This window comes from Cnephaeus nilssonii (assembly GCF_951640355.1).
Source record: "Cnephaeus nilssonii genome assembly, chromosome: 1".
NCBI lineage: Eukaryota > Metazoa > Chordata > Mammalia > Chiroptera > Vespertilionidae > Cnephaeus > Cnephaeus nilssonii.
Genome location: NC_137072.1, coordinates 31909307 through 31925214, shown reverse-complemented (window position 1 = coordinate 31925214; position 15908 = coordinate 31909307). Strand labels below are relative to the sequence as shown.

The 15908-nt window shown below is 46.7% G+C and overlaps 1 protein-coding gene across 7 annotated transcripts in view; it reads left to right on the top strand.

Annotated features, from left to right (window-relative positions):
• The first annotated feature begins 8168 nt into the window (after positions 1 to 8168).
• The window catches only part of SFMBT2 (Scm like with four mbt domains 2), a 226563-nt gene continuing 218823 nt past the window's right edge, over positions 8169 to 15908 (top strand). For 3 of the 7 annotated variants that reach the window (XM_079778893.1, XM_079778892.1, XM_079778897.1), the window contains exon 1: positions 11859 to 12359. In XM_079778893.1, the coding sequence (XP_079635019.1) occupies positions 11885 to 12359 (475 nt within the window). In that variant the 5' untranslated portion in view covers positions 11859 to 11884. Of the gene's footprint in view, positions 8263 to 8551; positions 8723 to 10198; positions 10338 to 11858; positions 12360 to 15908 lie in introns of those variants that run through there. The other 4 variants (XM_079778896.1, XM_079778894.1, XM_079778898.1 and 1 more) reach the window with 4 other exon arrangements.

Below are 15908 nucleotides of genomic sequence, written 5' to 3'. Positions count from 1 at the left end.
CAAAAAAAAAAACAACTGGTATTTTTTAAAACTAGGGAATAATGGCTCTTTCAACGTGATTTATGCTTAAGTTAAGAGAAAAAGATGGATATATTTCTGTCTTGAAGAGTTTCCTGGTTTTACACATTTCCTTTATTTTTTAGCAGCTAAAGGCACACCAATAAGACTCCCAAGAAATACCAGCCATACATAAAATTTTTGTACCTTTATTATTTCTAAGAGCTCAAAGCAGTTTGGAATAAGAATACAAATGTGAAAGAAAATAGTGCCTACTGCAATGCCTGGCATAAAACAGACAATAACTCACAATGACTTGGATTATAGCATTGCTTTACAATATGCCTGCTTCTATGGTTTCCTTCGCCTCATGGTTTGGGCTAGAAAACAGTTTATTATTAAGAAGAAAAAAAAAGATTGAAGGAAATATATATATATATTTTTTCCACCCAAGTCAAAGCTCTCTACCGGTCACCAGGTATATTATATCTCCCTAAATTCTCAGTCCTATGAGATAAGATGTCCATTTCACAGGTGATAAAGCTGAGGCTCAGATAAACTCATTGACTTGTAAAGAAACTGTTAAGGGACACCATTGGGATTTGAATCCAAGTCTCTTCATTCCTTATACCCTTTTTTCACTACTTTGAGCTGCAGTATTATTCTGTGACTACCCATCTCATGCCAATTTAAAACGATTTGTCAGTACCATTGTCTGCTTTTCAAATTGGGCATTAATAGTTGTTAGACTTTTAGAGTGTGACAGGTTTCACGAAAGTAATATAGCATTGTCATGTATGAAGGCTTTGTTTCCAACGAGAATAATATAATTAAAGTTTTTTACTATCATATGAATCAGTTACTAGCCACATTCTTGTTTGGAAATATTTTATTCACGTTTTCAGGAATATGAAACTATCGAGTAATGGAGCAAGGATAAAGGTAAGAGAAGATAGTGAGTAAGAGAGTTTCTCATCTGGGACCACTAGTACTCCTGGCTTAGTTTATAGATTACAAATTAATAGCTTATGCTATTAAATATCATCAAACTTTTGCATAATTTATTCTTCCTTTGAAATGGAGCCAAGACAACCTCAGGACCTTTGTACTTACTGTTCCCTAAGCCTCGGGTACTCCACTCGCCTCATTTAAGATTGTGCTCAAATGTCACCTTATCTGAGAGGTTTTCCTTGACCCTCCCATGTAAAATGTCACCCTCCCTTGACCTTCTTATTGTTACTTTTTGTACCTTCCCCTGCTGTGCTCTTTTCCATCTTACCAACCGCCACAAGACATGTGACATTTCCATGTGTTTATTTTTGAGCTCTCGATGACAATAGTAGAATGGAGCAAAGCTTTGTTTGGTTCACTGTATTTTGAGATCCTTGAACAGAGCATATAGTAAGTACTCAATAAATATTTTTGAATGAATAAATGTAAGCAGAGGTTTGTTTTATTTATCATTGGTTAATTCACTTTCTAAATCTAACTTAAAGCATTTACGTCTTAAAGAAATTGGTTTGGGAAACCTTGAAAAATCCTTGAGTCCCTTCCCTACAAGGCATGAAATTAAAATGAAATCCTCCAAGAATTTATCAACTGGATCTATTTCAGAGGCACATATGAGTGTAAAAGTCAATCTTTAAAAGTATAAGAAAAAAAAATCATAGTGCTCCATTAAAAAGCTAGTTGTAATGACCTATTTTAAAAAATAGAAGAGATTTAATTTTTCAAAGACACATGCAAGTCCTCTATGTTATTCGAAGGATGATAGGAATATATTTCAGCTTATTTAAAACTAGAGGTTTTAAGTCATTATCTGTAATCAAATAAAGCAAGGACCTAATTCTTTCCTTACCTCTGATATCTGTATTCCCAGCACTTTCTCTCTCAAAACAATACAAAACAAAACAACCCCAAAACTCTATGTACAAAATCTGAAAACAAGTCAATATTTGTTTCCAGCAGATGGCACTGCAAATCAAGTCTTTATAAGTCTACTAACTTACTTCTTTGATCACAGTAATTTATTTGTTCTGTAGTAATACCATCTAAAACAACTTACACAGTAGAAACAAAAAGATTGGGGTTTTGAAGCTACAATAAAGTTGGATTGTACAACATCCCAGTACTGATTTTTCTTCTCTACATATCATAGTTGCATATTTATGAAGAGATTGGATGGGTACAGCAACATTGTTTGCTCCCTTCTACATGAAACCCACTTTTTGATATTGGATTGGGGTTGCCAGTTTTAATTTGTTTAGTCCATTTTATAAGTCCAATGGGACTCTCTACATCTATGCACAGTGCCAAATTCGTTCTCATTTAGGCCCATTAATGTACAGAGGCAAAACTGTTCCAGGTCATAAAAGGTCATAAAGCACATCCTTGACCTGTGCTGTGTGTGTGTGTGTGTGTGTGTGTGTGTGTGTGTGTGTGTGTGTATGTGTGTGTTGGTCAATAAATAATCTTGGTCATAGAGAATATTAATGATTCCAGACAACTTCAGCTCCACAACAAACATGATACATGCGTATTTTCTAGAGACAGCAGATCTGGATCCAGCTTTGTACATAAAGGGATTTTTGTTTAAAATGTATTTTAAAATAATTTAAAAGAGATGTTACACATGCTATAGACTAGAACATATTAAATGTAAAAACACCTAAAAGAGCCTCTGGCACAAAAAAGGTACTAAGTAACCCCCAACCCCCTTTCTCCTCTCTCTAACAGAGTGGCCAGATAAGGGGCCAGTTCTTGAGAGCCAGGCCTCGCTCCCTGTGCGAAGTTACTTGAGATGTCTGTCATTTCATCTCCTGGACTCTAACTTCCTTGCCTCTCAAAAGGGCTGGAAGTGACGCTGAAAGATCTAAAAGACTCTGCCTAATATAAAATAAGATTCACAAGTGACATATGTGATTCTAGGCACCCTCTGAGGCTGGTGTGACTAGTCAGGGTATTTATCTTCCTCTGGGGAGGAAAAAAACCCATCAGTCAAAACTGGCTCTTCCATAAGTAACTCATCTCCATTCTTTAAATAAATGTCATGGAGTCCAAGCATCATGAATTTTATTTACATACCCTGGGCACAGTTATTTTTCTCTCCTGTTGACAAAGAAGCCTGAAACTCCAAATGTACAAGAAGCAATAGTGGGTTCCTGAAATGTCTAGAAATGCAGGAGGACGTGCTCTGATAGGTGACATCTTTGCACACCACTACTCATCACTACACTTAGTTAGTACTCTTGACCTGTTTAAACAGCGATTTCAATTACCCCAGGCTTTTCTCAGATTGACTGTCATAGGTACTCTCACCTCAGCCCCAGACACTTTTATGGGCAACTCAAATCCATACAGTAAACGCAAAAACACAACAGTCATCTAAATGAGGCAGAAACATGACTTGAATGGTAGGACAGAGAAGGTCCTTGTGCTCTTCTTCTGCACATCTGTTCACTTCATTTTCCTCTCTTTGCGACCCCAGAGTTTACACCCTCGCCGTTTCAAATTGGCAGAGATGCAATAGAATATTATGGAAAGCAACTTGTGCCTTTGGGATGAGGTAGATTGATAAGCACTCTTTAGTGTTTGAAAGGACCTTACACAACATCTAGTCCAGTCCCCACGTTTTATCCAAGAGAAAAGACTGGCTCAGAGAGGTCGGTTGACTTATACAAGTCACACAGAAATTAGTGATGCAGCAATGATGAGGTCGTTTGACTCCCAATATACAGGCCAAGTGCTTGAACTGGCAATAGGGGAAAGGGTGAAAAAAATAAGGTAGGGTCTTTAGATTTTACTCTTAATGACCTTGCAAAGTGAAAACACTATCTTACATAGCCTAAGAGACAACACCTTTAGGTTTCAAGCCTCTATTCCAGTGATGGGCAACCTTTTGAGCTTGGTGTGTCAAACTTCGCCAAAAAACTGAGCATAACTCGGGTAGTGTGTCATTTTGAGGAAAAAACATTATTTCGCAAATGTTTCATCCTCAGGAGCAGCAAATGTTTTATCCTCGGCTTGCGGCCACCTCAGCGGCCGCGTGTCATCAAAAATGGCTACGCGTGTCAGTGCTGACACGCGTGTCATAGGTTCGCCATCACTGCTCTAGTACAACATTTTCAGAGTTTTTCATCTCATGGCACACATAAACTGATTCCTAAAATTCTGTGGCACACCAAAAAATATATTGTATTTTTTTCCAGGCTGACAAAAATAGGTATAATTTTGATTGATTTTAAAAAATAGTGATTCTATACTTTTTGCTCCCAAATGACTTTAAAAAAAATCAGGTGTTTTCCTGGCCCATTTGGCTCAGTTGGTTGGAGCATTGTCCCATATACCAAAAGGTTGTGGGTTGGATTCCCTGTCAGGGCACATACCTAGGTTGTGGGTTCAATCCTTGGTGGGGGCACGTACAGCAGGCAACCAAGTGATGTTCTCTCTCCCATTGATGTTTCTCTCTCTCCCTCTCCCTTCTCCTCTCTCTCAAATCAATAAGTATATTCTCAGGTGAGGATTAAAAAATAATAATAAATAAAAATTAAATAATTAAAAATCCAATGCCTATAATCATATATATATAAGGATTTCTGGCACCAAGAATTAACCAATCATATGCAACCTTATTATGCCAAATGACCAGTAAGAGGCAACTGTATTATTTGACCTATATATTCTTGGTTCAAGATAAAGCATTCACACCGGATGGCCATTGTTGTGCTGGTTGTTGTCATTTTTTTTATTTGACAATCTAAGAGAAAAGAGTTAAGTGTCCCTGGTATTGCACATTTTAAAAATTCCTGTGGCACACCAGTTGAAAATTGCTGCTCTAGTAAAAAGAAGACTGCAAAAATTCTTCAAATACTTCGTTATTTTGGGGGGCTTTGGGGAGGCTTCCCCCCCTTCTGCTTTTGTGTTAAGCAAGTTATATCTAATATCTCATTGGAGATTTCCTGTATGAAAAAAACACTCTTCTTTAGGGTGTTTCCTTTTCTTAGTGGGAAATAACAGGTTAAACATGGGTTAAACATGAGCAAGTTGGTTGAAGATCGTTGTACCAAGATTTAAGTAAACATATATCTTTAAAATAAATAAAATAAGTAATGTGCATATAATTTTTGACTCATCTTGTAATAATTTTTGTGAAGTAATACTTAGAAACACACAGAATATGAGGAAAAAACTTTTCAAGTTTAAAAAAAATTCCTAATTTGTGCTGTATCATCGGGCAAATAGAAATAGCATCTAAATATTTTCCAATTGAGAAATATAATTTTAATGTTTTATAGAATTTAGTCTCAGTCATTTGAAAGAATTCCAAAGACCCTTTGAATGCATAACTTAGGTGTGTAGGTACATTTTAAAGTGATGAAATTCGTGGCTTAACCATAGTTTAGAAACAACATAACAGTTACAGTCAGTTGGTGTGATCAAAGATTTATTTTTACCAAGATTTTTAGTAAATGTTAACAATATATAGAGAAATCTTGTAAAGTCATGAGATGTACATGGTTAAATTTTTCTGAGTGGAATGTATTATGCCTTCTTTTCTTTGAAACATTCAGTTTTTACCAAGGCTTTATCCTTGACTAACAATACTGGATTTTTTTTTCTTTATGTTTAATTGATTTAGTGTGGATTCTACATCTGGATACTCATCTCCCTAAAGTGTCTGGTTCTGAAATAAAAATGAAAGTTGGAAGGTATTGGAGTGGGATGAAGGGGCGGCTTTAATTGCCTCGGGAGTCTTCTAACCAATTTTCATTTGCCTCTTTGGTGTCCTTGAATAAAGGAGGATGGAGGGAGAATACAAAAAAGCTAAGAAACTTTTAAGAAGTCACGTGGAAAAAGCAATACAAAAGCAGAAGGTTGACAACCTTTGAGAAGTTTCACCATAGACAACGTTGAGATTCTTTGTGATAACAATGCAATAATTGTGTGCTCTGGCTTCATGGTTTTCTTTTCTTTATCGTAGTACAAAAAAATTCCAACTCCTCCACACTTTTGTAGACTATAGACAAAGTAATATAGGGGTCTGAGTACCAAAAACATAGAGACTCAATTACCTTGGAGAAATCGGAACAGAATGTGTACACCATCCTCAAGTTAGGGATTAGTGTTCCTTTGCATTTGTTTTTTATTTTGATGAAATAACATTCCGTGCATAATAATGACTTAAAACCCGTAAACAAGCCTGGAGTCGGCGCAGTGGCTGGCTGCCTCTCTCATAGCCACAGCTGGTGGGGAGGGAATATAGGTTCTTTCTCTAAAAAAGAACCACGGGATTCGGGGATTCCAGGAGCTAGGAGCGATCCTCGGTCCCTTCAAGGGATATTGGGAGCGGCCTCGAGGTCTGGATCGCACGTGGGAGGAGTGCAGACGGCCGCCTGCGGCGTCACCACCCCCGCCCGGTGCGCAGCGTGGGCCGGGAGCCTGGCTGGAGGAGGATCCGCACTCAGAGCCTCTGGCCGCCTCGCGCTCAGCAGTGTTTGCGCTGGTGACCCCTTGGAGGGTAAGGGTGCACAGATTGGGTCTCAGGCTGGGTAAGTTCCCTTGGGAAGCGACTGTCCCCTCCCTGCTCTCCCTCCTGGCCAGACTGCACGTTGAAGGAGCGAGAAGAGATGGCACGGATGTGTGAGACCCAGGGGTAGAGCCAAGGAGACGCTGGAGTCAACATGCTGGCTCCCCCCGTGGGACTCACTTTGGAGCGGCCCCACGACCTAGAGGGAGGCAATTCCGGGCTGGGGGTGCCGGGCCCGGATGCAGTTGGTTTGAGGAGTTTGCCTTCACTGACCTTTAAAGATCTCGGGGCACCTGCATGGTGTCTCCAAGAGAAGGGGACCGGGAAGCTAGAGGAGATGCAGACTTGGGCTAGAGTTTGAACTGTGTGAGTGGCTTGACTCAAGGTGCCACCTCAGAGGTGCGTGTTACAGGAAGGCGTTTTATACATCGTGACGCGCTCTCCGAGACATAAGTGCGCGGGGTCTCCCTGCCTCGGACTCCCGCCCAGGATCTCCGTAGCTTGGAGGTCCTTGTCCGAGCAGAGGATCCCCAGACTTTGTGGCTTGACGAGAGCCGCTTCCAGGCATGTTCCTCCCGTGGCTCTCCTAGATCATCAGGGGCCGCGATGTCGGGGAAAGAACCCACGTGGCAGGACTCCCGCGGGTCCTGTGCACGGGCCAGACTGCCTCGCTGAATCCATTTCAGGGTCCCTCCCCTGTCCCTCGCCCTTCCGAGCATCCTCTCCTCCAACGATCTCACCTGCTGGAGCTTCCTGGTCTTCCAGGACTTGCTAGGGTGGCGGGGCGCTGAAGGGTGGGAGGAGCTGTGAACACCCAGGAGCCGGGGCCGTGGGGTCCTCTTGAACCTCTGGGGCCTGCACGAGGGGTTCGGGGTTCGTAGGAAAGAGGTCGTACACAGGATTGGGAGACTGGGGTAACTTTATCCCCTGGGGCAATAGAGCAACTCCTCCCCTCCCATCCAAGAAACGTATCGGTTTTCTATTTCTCAGGGAAATAAATTACAGCCCCCAACCAGCGTGGTCTCACTCTTCAGTACAGCGAAGCCCACCTTCGGAAGTTCTCTTTCTTGCCCCCTCGGCGTCACCAGCTTTCCCGAATTTGGGAATATTTCGTTCATTCTTTGCCCAGCCATTGCGCCTTAGGTCCTGGAAGATCCTCTTTGTCCTCTTCCCCTGCCCCGGGCAAGGAGCCCGCGGACCCGCACACGGCGGCTGGACAGCCTGCCTTGCTCCCGGCCGCGCTGCCTCCTATTCACTCCAAGAGTCGCCAAGGGCCACGAGAACTCTGGCAGGACTCCTTTCCGCCCCACAACAGCCACCCCAGGCCAGGTGCCCTCTTCGGGCACCCAGGCCTGGGCACTGCCCCAGGAGACGCCGTGGCGACCCTTGTTACCTGCGCCCTGCCCAGCCCCGGTAGATCGCAGCAGCAAGCTCCCCCGAGCAGCCCCAACTGGAAAACCTCTCCCGGGCCCCCTGCAGCCAACCCTTTGGGTCTAGAGGAAATATTTTAATTTCCATAGAAAAGGCTCAATTTAATTGCTGGGTGGGGCGCAGTGGGCGGGGCAAAGGTGGCTTAGAGCATTGAATTTCACTCCGGTCCTAACGAGTCGTCGGCGGATAAAGCGCAAGTTGGCGCGAGCCTTTGGTCGGCAGAGGGATTGCAAACCGCGAAAACCTACTGTCCAGTGAGACGCGGAGTGTGCCCAGATTTCCCTGCCGACGGGTTTGCGGAAAAGCCTGTAATGTGAACTTTCTGCAGATTGTGTATGGAGGGAGCTCCAGGGAAGGAGGAAGGGGAGCGGGCTGAGAGGGGGCCGCGTGAGCGTGAAGTGTGCCAGGGCGCTGCGTGTGGTGTGCCAGGCGCGGGGGCCGAGGAAGGAGTCGAGAATGTCCCGCGGGCTAATGGGTTTAAGACAACCAGCAAGCGCTGGAAAAGGTCGTTGAAGGAGTTCGCCGCGTACACACAAAATAATAATCTTAAAAAAGAGTGCCGGGCATGCGCACAGAGAGGATGCCATATTGGAATGAGGCTGTAGTGGGAGTCGGAGGACCGAAGCGGGCGCGCGAGGGAGGCGGCGGGCTGGGAGCAAGCGGGGCTGAGCGAGCGGGAGCCCGGCAGAGCCTGCGAGCCAGGCCGGTGTCCTCGCCGGCGGCGCCCGGGGCCTTGGTCCACGCCGGAGGGAGGACGAACTTCACCAGGTAGGACACTGCGCCGGCCGCTGTCCCCGCGCCCAGCGCGCCCCGCCGGCAGACCTCCGGCCCGCAGGTTGAGTGCGCCGGCCAGTTTTTTTTTTTTTTTTTTGGCTTAGAAAAAAAGGGAAGCTCCATCCAGCCTGGGGTAGGCGGGTGGAGGAGGGGGGGCGCGGGGGGCTGAGGGAGAGGAGCGAAAGAGAAAGGCTGGAGGAGAAAGCGACAGCACTTGAGCAGAGCCCCAAACTCCGCTCTGCGCTCCGGGTTGTCATTTTTGCTTCCTCTGTGCTCTTTTCCATCGCCCCTCGGCTTTGAAAACCCCGGCCTTCCGGGAGTCAGTCCGTAGTTGCAAAGTACCCTCCTCCCCGGGTGCTGGCTGTCCCCTTCCGCCGCCCACCTTCCTCATTTGCGCTCCTTTTAGCGACGCAGCCGCCCTTGTTCCCCTGAGCTCCTCGCTGGGGTCTCTCTCTCTCTCTCTCTCTCTCTCTCTCTCTCTCTAGTGTGTGTGTGTGTGTGTGTTGGGGGGAGGGGGATGGTGGGGTGAGGACTGGAGACCAACCATCCAGGGGGGTGAAAAATCGGTACACATTCGGGATCGCCCCCTTGGAAACATTTGCCTGTGCAGCTGAAATGAAATTGTCAGTAGTAGTTTTGGAGCGTGTTCCGGCGTGGATGATCTTTTTGTTCTTTTTTTTTTCTTTCTCTTTAAAGTAATATCCTGTCACTTGGGGCTTTCCTGTTGTCTACTTTCATATGACCTCCTTTCAAAATTACTAACCTGATCTGGCCTTGGAGTTATTTTTTTTTAGTGTGTGTGTGTGTGTATGTGTGTGTGTGTGTGTGTAAAATCCGCCAAAAACAACAACTGTAGGAACTGCTAGATGTATTTATTGACTTTGACCCCGGGGGGCAGGAGGGGATTAAGACGCGGGAGGGAGAGCCTTGGGAGTGGGGAGTGGTTGGTTCGCAGCGGCCGGACTTGCGTCCGGAGCCCGATCGGTACTTGTGTTTTCTGGGAAGCGCTACAGCTGCGGGGAAGGAGTCTTTAGGAACCGTGCCAGTTCCAATATGGCGGGCTAAGGTGGCTTTTAAAAACTGAAAATAAAGGTTTTGAAGTGGGAAAAAACGCCACTGGAGTTGCCTTCCCTTAGTTTCTACTTTCGTTGGCTACTCCAGGAGCTGCTTTAGCGAATTAAGTGGGGCAAAGGAGAGGAAATGAGCTGCCTTCGTTTTTTCCGTGGTCAAAGTCTGCGTGTCTAGTCCATTGCTCGAGGGGAAAGGGGCGTCGCTGGCCGGGACTGGGGCCTTCGAGCACACGGGCTGTGTGCTTCTGGATCTGTGTGCATACCTGTGTGTGCGGTTGCGGAGGTGGGGGGGTGGTGGGGGTGGGGGGTGGTGGTGGTGGTGATGTCAAAGAGACCCGCCCCGAATGTGTGTGTGCGTGCATCTTGGAACCAGATCCTGCCATGATTTGACGTGACAAACTGCTGACACGTGGTGCAAAATACATGAGGGAAGAAGGAATGATTTATTTCGGCTTTTTGTGAGACGAGCTCTCGCGCTCGCTTTCTCTCTGTTTGCTGGATCTTGTGCGGTGAAGCTTCGGAGTAGGTGGAGCGAGAAGGTGCTACTTAGGAGCACTTATTAAAAGGTCCAGGGTATTGGGTGCATCTGGGCTGCAGAAGCCTGTGGGGTTTTGTGTGTGCATGCATGGGGGCGCGCTGCACTTCGCAGTGGCTCCTGCTACGCTTCGCGCCGCGGAGGGGTGGGGAGGCGAGGGGCCCGCGCCCGCGGCGTGGGGAGGGTGAAAGTGAAGCGGCAGAAAAGCCGGGGCACTGGGACCTCCGCCAAAAAAGCGTGTAGGGTCGAGGCGGTCGTGGCAAGGAGTTGCTCTGGTATTGCGCTCTAAGGAAGGTGGGGGATGGGGGAAATCTCTGAAGAAAGTGTCTCTAGCCCGGGTCCGGCTCCTGGAGGGCTCGATTGGAGAGAGGCGTCCTCCCAGCTAGCGGGCGGGGCTGTCGCCTTGGGGTTTGAGTAGGCGGCGAGGTGCCTGAGAAAGGCTGGCCTCCGTGGCCGGGTGGGTCTGGAACTGGAGTTTGGGGTCGAAGTCGGAGCCTGTAAGGGGAGCCCGAGGGAAAGCAAGCAAACCCGAGCTCGCTTGGCTGTAAACAGAGGTCCCCAACAGGGGTCGCCAGTGGCCTGGACGCAGCCGCCCAGCGGAGGTTTCCGCGGCAGCGGCTGCGAGAGGGACCCGGGGGACCCGGGCCAAGCGGCTGCCGCGCACGGTCCCCGGAGCCTGGCGATGGCATGCCCATGTTCTCTGCACCTGTGAACCTGATGGCACATCTGCCAAGTGCACGGAGACGTTTTTAAATCACAGTGTTGTCTAGGTTTGTAGTTAACGCAGTAACGGGGTCTTTGGGCATTTGCAGGGGCTTATGGGGGGGAATCGATAGGATCATCTCGTCCTCTCCACTGAGATACCGAGCCGAGTCCTGTCTCTCGCGGTGTCCCGTGTGTATGTGTGGGAGGGTCAGGGTTAAGCGTCACTAGGTTTGGAGACCCTGAGGCAGATTTTCCCTCCCACGTGGGAAGCTAGGATACGCGACGGGCAACACTTGAGCAAAGACGCCTTCCGCCTCCTGGGGCCGAGCGCGCGGCGCGTCCCCAGGGCTTCCAGCCGGCGCTGGCCGTGCGTCCTCTCGGGGACAGCTCTCCCGTGGGCTTCGATGAAGTGGAAGATGGCTCTGTGCCTGTAAACTGCAGTTTCAGTCGGGAACCCTTCCCCTCCTCCTCCTGACGTCGCCGCTGACAAGCGCACAATCCCCCCCCCCCCCCCCCCCAGCGCCTGGAAACCTGCGATTTTTGCACCTAGCTTTGCCTTGGAAGCGAATGTACAACCGATTACGAAGAACATTCCACAGGATTTCGAAGAGCCCAAGTTTCCCTTTATTGTGGGGGAGGAGCAGGAGGAGCCTGGCTGACCACCGCCCTGTACCCCGGGGCGGGCAGGGAGACTGGGGACACAGTCGGCCTGGGGCTGGGGACCTTTAACAGTAAAAAGCCCAGGGAGGTGCCGCGGGGACATGGAGGGTGGCCTTGCGGGAGCGGTCGCCACCCCCAGGGTCGCCTGTCTTTGATGGCATTTGTGGTGTGGGGAGTGCAGAGAGAATGCCAGGAAGCCTGGGGGACGGTTCCCAAACTTATGGAGACCTGCTTGCAGTTTCGCTTTCGGAATTTTCGAGATCTGTGGGTTTCTGGAGTTGGGTGGGATTCCGGGAAAGGCAGGGCGCCCGGGACTGGCCGTGCGGAGGCTCGTTCCCCTTTCGGTGCAGCAGTCAGACTCCTCACCCGGAGCGTCCTCTGCTTTGCCTCCCCGGACCCTGCGGGCGCGTAGCAGGGTCTTGGGCTCCCGGCCCAGGCCCCGGAGACCGGCGTCCTGCGCTACGTTTTGTCGGCTCCAGCGGCGCTCTTGTGGCGGATCCGGTGGGAAACAGTATTCAAGGAAGGGAAACCTCCTCTGAATCCGGGTCCATCGCCACTGCCCTCCACTTTCTCTCACCTCTCCGATCGTGCGCCATAGCCAAGGGACCTGGGGGATCAATTGGCGTGACTACACAGAGCAAATGGATCCATGTTTTACCAGGTTGGAGAACACGCAAAAGCAGGCTTAAATTCGGCCTCATTTCTTGGGGAGGCAGTCAGGGGTGGAATGAGATTGAGCGGGTTAAGTCGGGGGAGGAAAGAAGCCTCGATGGTCAGAAGGAATTGTTGTTGGCCAGGCTATCCTTTGAGATAGGAGATCTGCCACTTTTTGCCTGCTAAGCATTATATTTGCACACGTTACTTCCTCTCTTCCATAAATACTAGTGCTGTCTCAGATCTTCTTACCTTAGCTTACCAAGCTGCCTGCCTGAAAGAGCTGAGGAGACACAGGGGCACCCCCCATGCACACCAGAAACCCTGTAGTCCCCTGCCGAAGTTTGTACTGTGGGCAGAACTTCCTGGGCCAGGGTAAACCACTTACTTGCCAGTGGCAGGGCGATTCAGTGGCCCCCACTCTAGAGAAGAGTGCCACCAACCACCCAGTTTTGAAGCCTGTTGTTCTAGAAGTGACGGCTGAGACCTGCTGGCATGAGAACTGATGAATTTCTCATTTCTCATTAGTATGCCTGCACCAGGAACCTCAAACAGGCCATCGCTGTTGGGACATGAATTTCAATAATGATGGGTCATTTGTGAGAGAGCTTTTCCTCTTCGTGTTTTCTTGCAGAAACTATGGACGAATTTTTTTAAAAATGTTTTAGGTATCAACAACTAGCTTCATGATTCTTGACTTAACAAAAAGAAGTCAGCCTAAGTTCCTGAAGAAAGTAGAAAAAGCCTTAGTGATCTCAGGATTGGCCTATCCTCTCTATTCTCTTTTATCACTGACCTTCCTTTGCTGCCCTGGGAGTATTGAACCATTTCATCAAATCCCATTTCTGCCACTCCAGCTGAAGTGGCATTTCCCACCTTTCTCTCTATGCCAGTGTCCCCAAAGGACTTGCCCCACCTGAGAAGAAATGCTGGGTGATGCTGTCGCTGAGCAGTAAGTGAATGAAGGTTCCATTTCATTGATACAGTGCTTTTGGGATTTAAGAAGCATGTGTAATGAAACTGCAGACTCTGTAGGGTTTGTTCTTAAGCCTTAAAGTTTTTGTCAGGTTATCAAAGTGAAATAATTCTTTTCTTCAGTAATTTAAACAAAATTGGCCCATAGTGGGATTTGAATTACTTCCAGTTACAGTATTATAAATTTGGACATCTCTTTCTTAGTATTTCAATATTTGGAATATTTGGAGTTCACTTAGCAGTGTAGTGATCATAAAGAATTTGTAAGAGTTTCTTGTACCAAAATGAAATTAGAATCCATAATTCAAGACATATTTTGTGTGTGTTTTTTGTAACTGTTCTTACCAGTACATCTACATCACTCTGGTAGCAACTGTCAGTGTCCACTGATGTCATGTCATTGGTGACAATAGGAATCCCCAAACTGAGGTTCAGTGAAGAAGGAAACTTTATTCCATGCCAAACAGTTCAATTATGATACAGCTGGCTGTGAAAACATCAGGGGTAGGAGGCAATCCTGGGGCTAGGCCCCTCCTGTTAGACACCTCTGCTCTGCCCTGCTCCTTGCTGATCTGGTCTGCTTTGCTGAGGTCAGCAAACCATCTTTGGTGTTTCAACTCAGCAGGAAAACAGTCTTATGTGGAAAGGAAACTTGCACTTCCAGAGCCAAAGGAGAGTTGACTTAAACATGGGAAAAAAAAAAAAAAATCCCCAGGCCCCTGGTCCATCCTAATGCAAATGAGGGCTCCAAATAAAGTTTGATTGGTACAAAACACACTGTCCTGATTGGTTGGAACAGAGCTGCTCTGATTGGTCCGTATCAAAGCTGATGGGGAATATAGCTGTGGAGCTAAGATTGGATGGGAAAAGCTTCAGTCCTACTGGTTGAAATAGGATTCCAGGAACTCCTTTATAAGGGCTGGCTCAGAAGGCAGAAACAGTAGGCAGGTAGTTCAATGCAGGCTTCTCCTTGAACTGCAGTTTGTGTGAGGGGCTCCTGTGTAGAAATGGCTACTGGGCTCTCTTTTTAAAAATTTAAGTCCCGTTAGCCACCAGGAGCCATTCTTAGTAGGTATCTTGTTTCTGAGGGTCCAAACAACTTAATTGTCCCCATTTTACCAATAAAAAATTTAAGAAAATTATGCTTGTCACAATCAACCAGAAAGTCAACCTGTGCATTCAGTGTGGTGATCCAGGATCTAACAACTCTATTTTGTAAGGAAGATTCCTCACAGAGGAAGAGAGAAGACAGAATCAGCAGGCGCGGCTTCTGGCTTCAGGGATGTTTCTGTCTAGCTGTGTGACATAGGACCAATGTGCCAGCTTTCTGAGCCTCATTTCCTTATCTACAAAAGGAGTGCATTGGACTGGAATCTCATTCAAAGATCTTCGTGCTTCTCTTGGGGGGAAATTCTGTGATTCAGCATCTATGCAGGCATGGAAAATGACTCATCTTTTGGGCTCCTGTCTGCAAAGTATAGTGAAAACACTATGATGTCGGTTGACAGTGGCTGGGGATGATATTTGTGAAATAGTGGGTTGTAGTTCACTATGCAGAAGTGCTGTTGTTGTTAAATGACTTAAGCTCCATGTGGGGTTATGTGTTCTTTCCTGCTCTGGAAAGGGAGAGGCTTAGAGAAGATTGAGGCATACACAAATGTGAACTTCACAAATAACCCCAGTAATGGCATGGACCCGGTTAGGTAAGCATGTCTTTGAATACAAGCCATAAAGAATACCTGATTGAGTTTGCTCTATTCTTTGCTAGGACTAGAAGGACCTTTCCATATAGCCCTCTGTACCCCAGCCTCCCCAACAGCGTGAATAAGTGGACCTCATTCACTCATATTTGTAGTTTGGGTGAATGACTATAGCCTCCTGGTTACCCAGTGAGTGAAAGAATCGGGGCTGACCTTCCATTTTCCATTTCCCCTCGTTATGTTGGGCCACTAAGCAGTATTTCCTCTCTTTGTAAGACTGGGAATGTCCTGGGACGGTTCATAAGAAAAATGATCTTGCTGGCTAACACAAGTGTTGGCTGTGTTGAAGTTGGGATCTCTTGTGTTGATAAGATGACACTCACTAATAAAAAAGTTTTATTTTCTTGTCACTTAGGTTTCCATTCTTGTGATAAGATAGATGTCTTTGACAGTGATGAAAGAAAGAATCCATTGTGCTTTTTGGTTTCATTCTTTTTGATTTAACTAAAAACAAAAAGGACACATTTTGGTAGACACAGTGCTTGTTAAAGCATTTGGTGAATTCTGCAAAGTAGGGCAAATGATGTCATCAGTTGTGACTATGGAAGAGGGATTTGGAGCTGGTGGGACACGGAAAGATGGGACAGATTTTTATTCTGTGATTTTTTTCCCTCCTCTGAAGTTTTATTGGCTAAGCAAAGATCTTATAAAGACTTACTAAAGCATACCCTCTCTACCTTCTCCTACATTTGGCAAGTTGCTGCTGTTGTTTTCCATTTTGGTAAAAACTGAAGTGTGAATGGCAGCACTTTAAGGTATAATACAAGAGTCTGAAATTCTAAGTGCAAGTTTCTACAAAGTCTTATTTTCAATGTAATTTA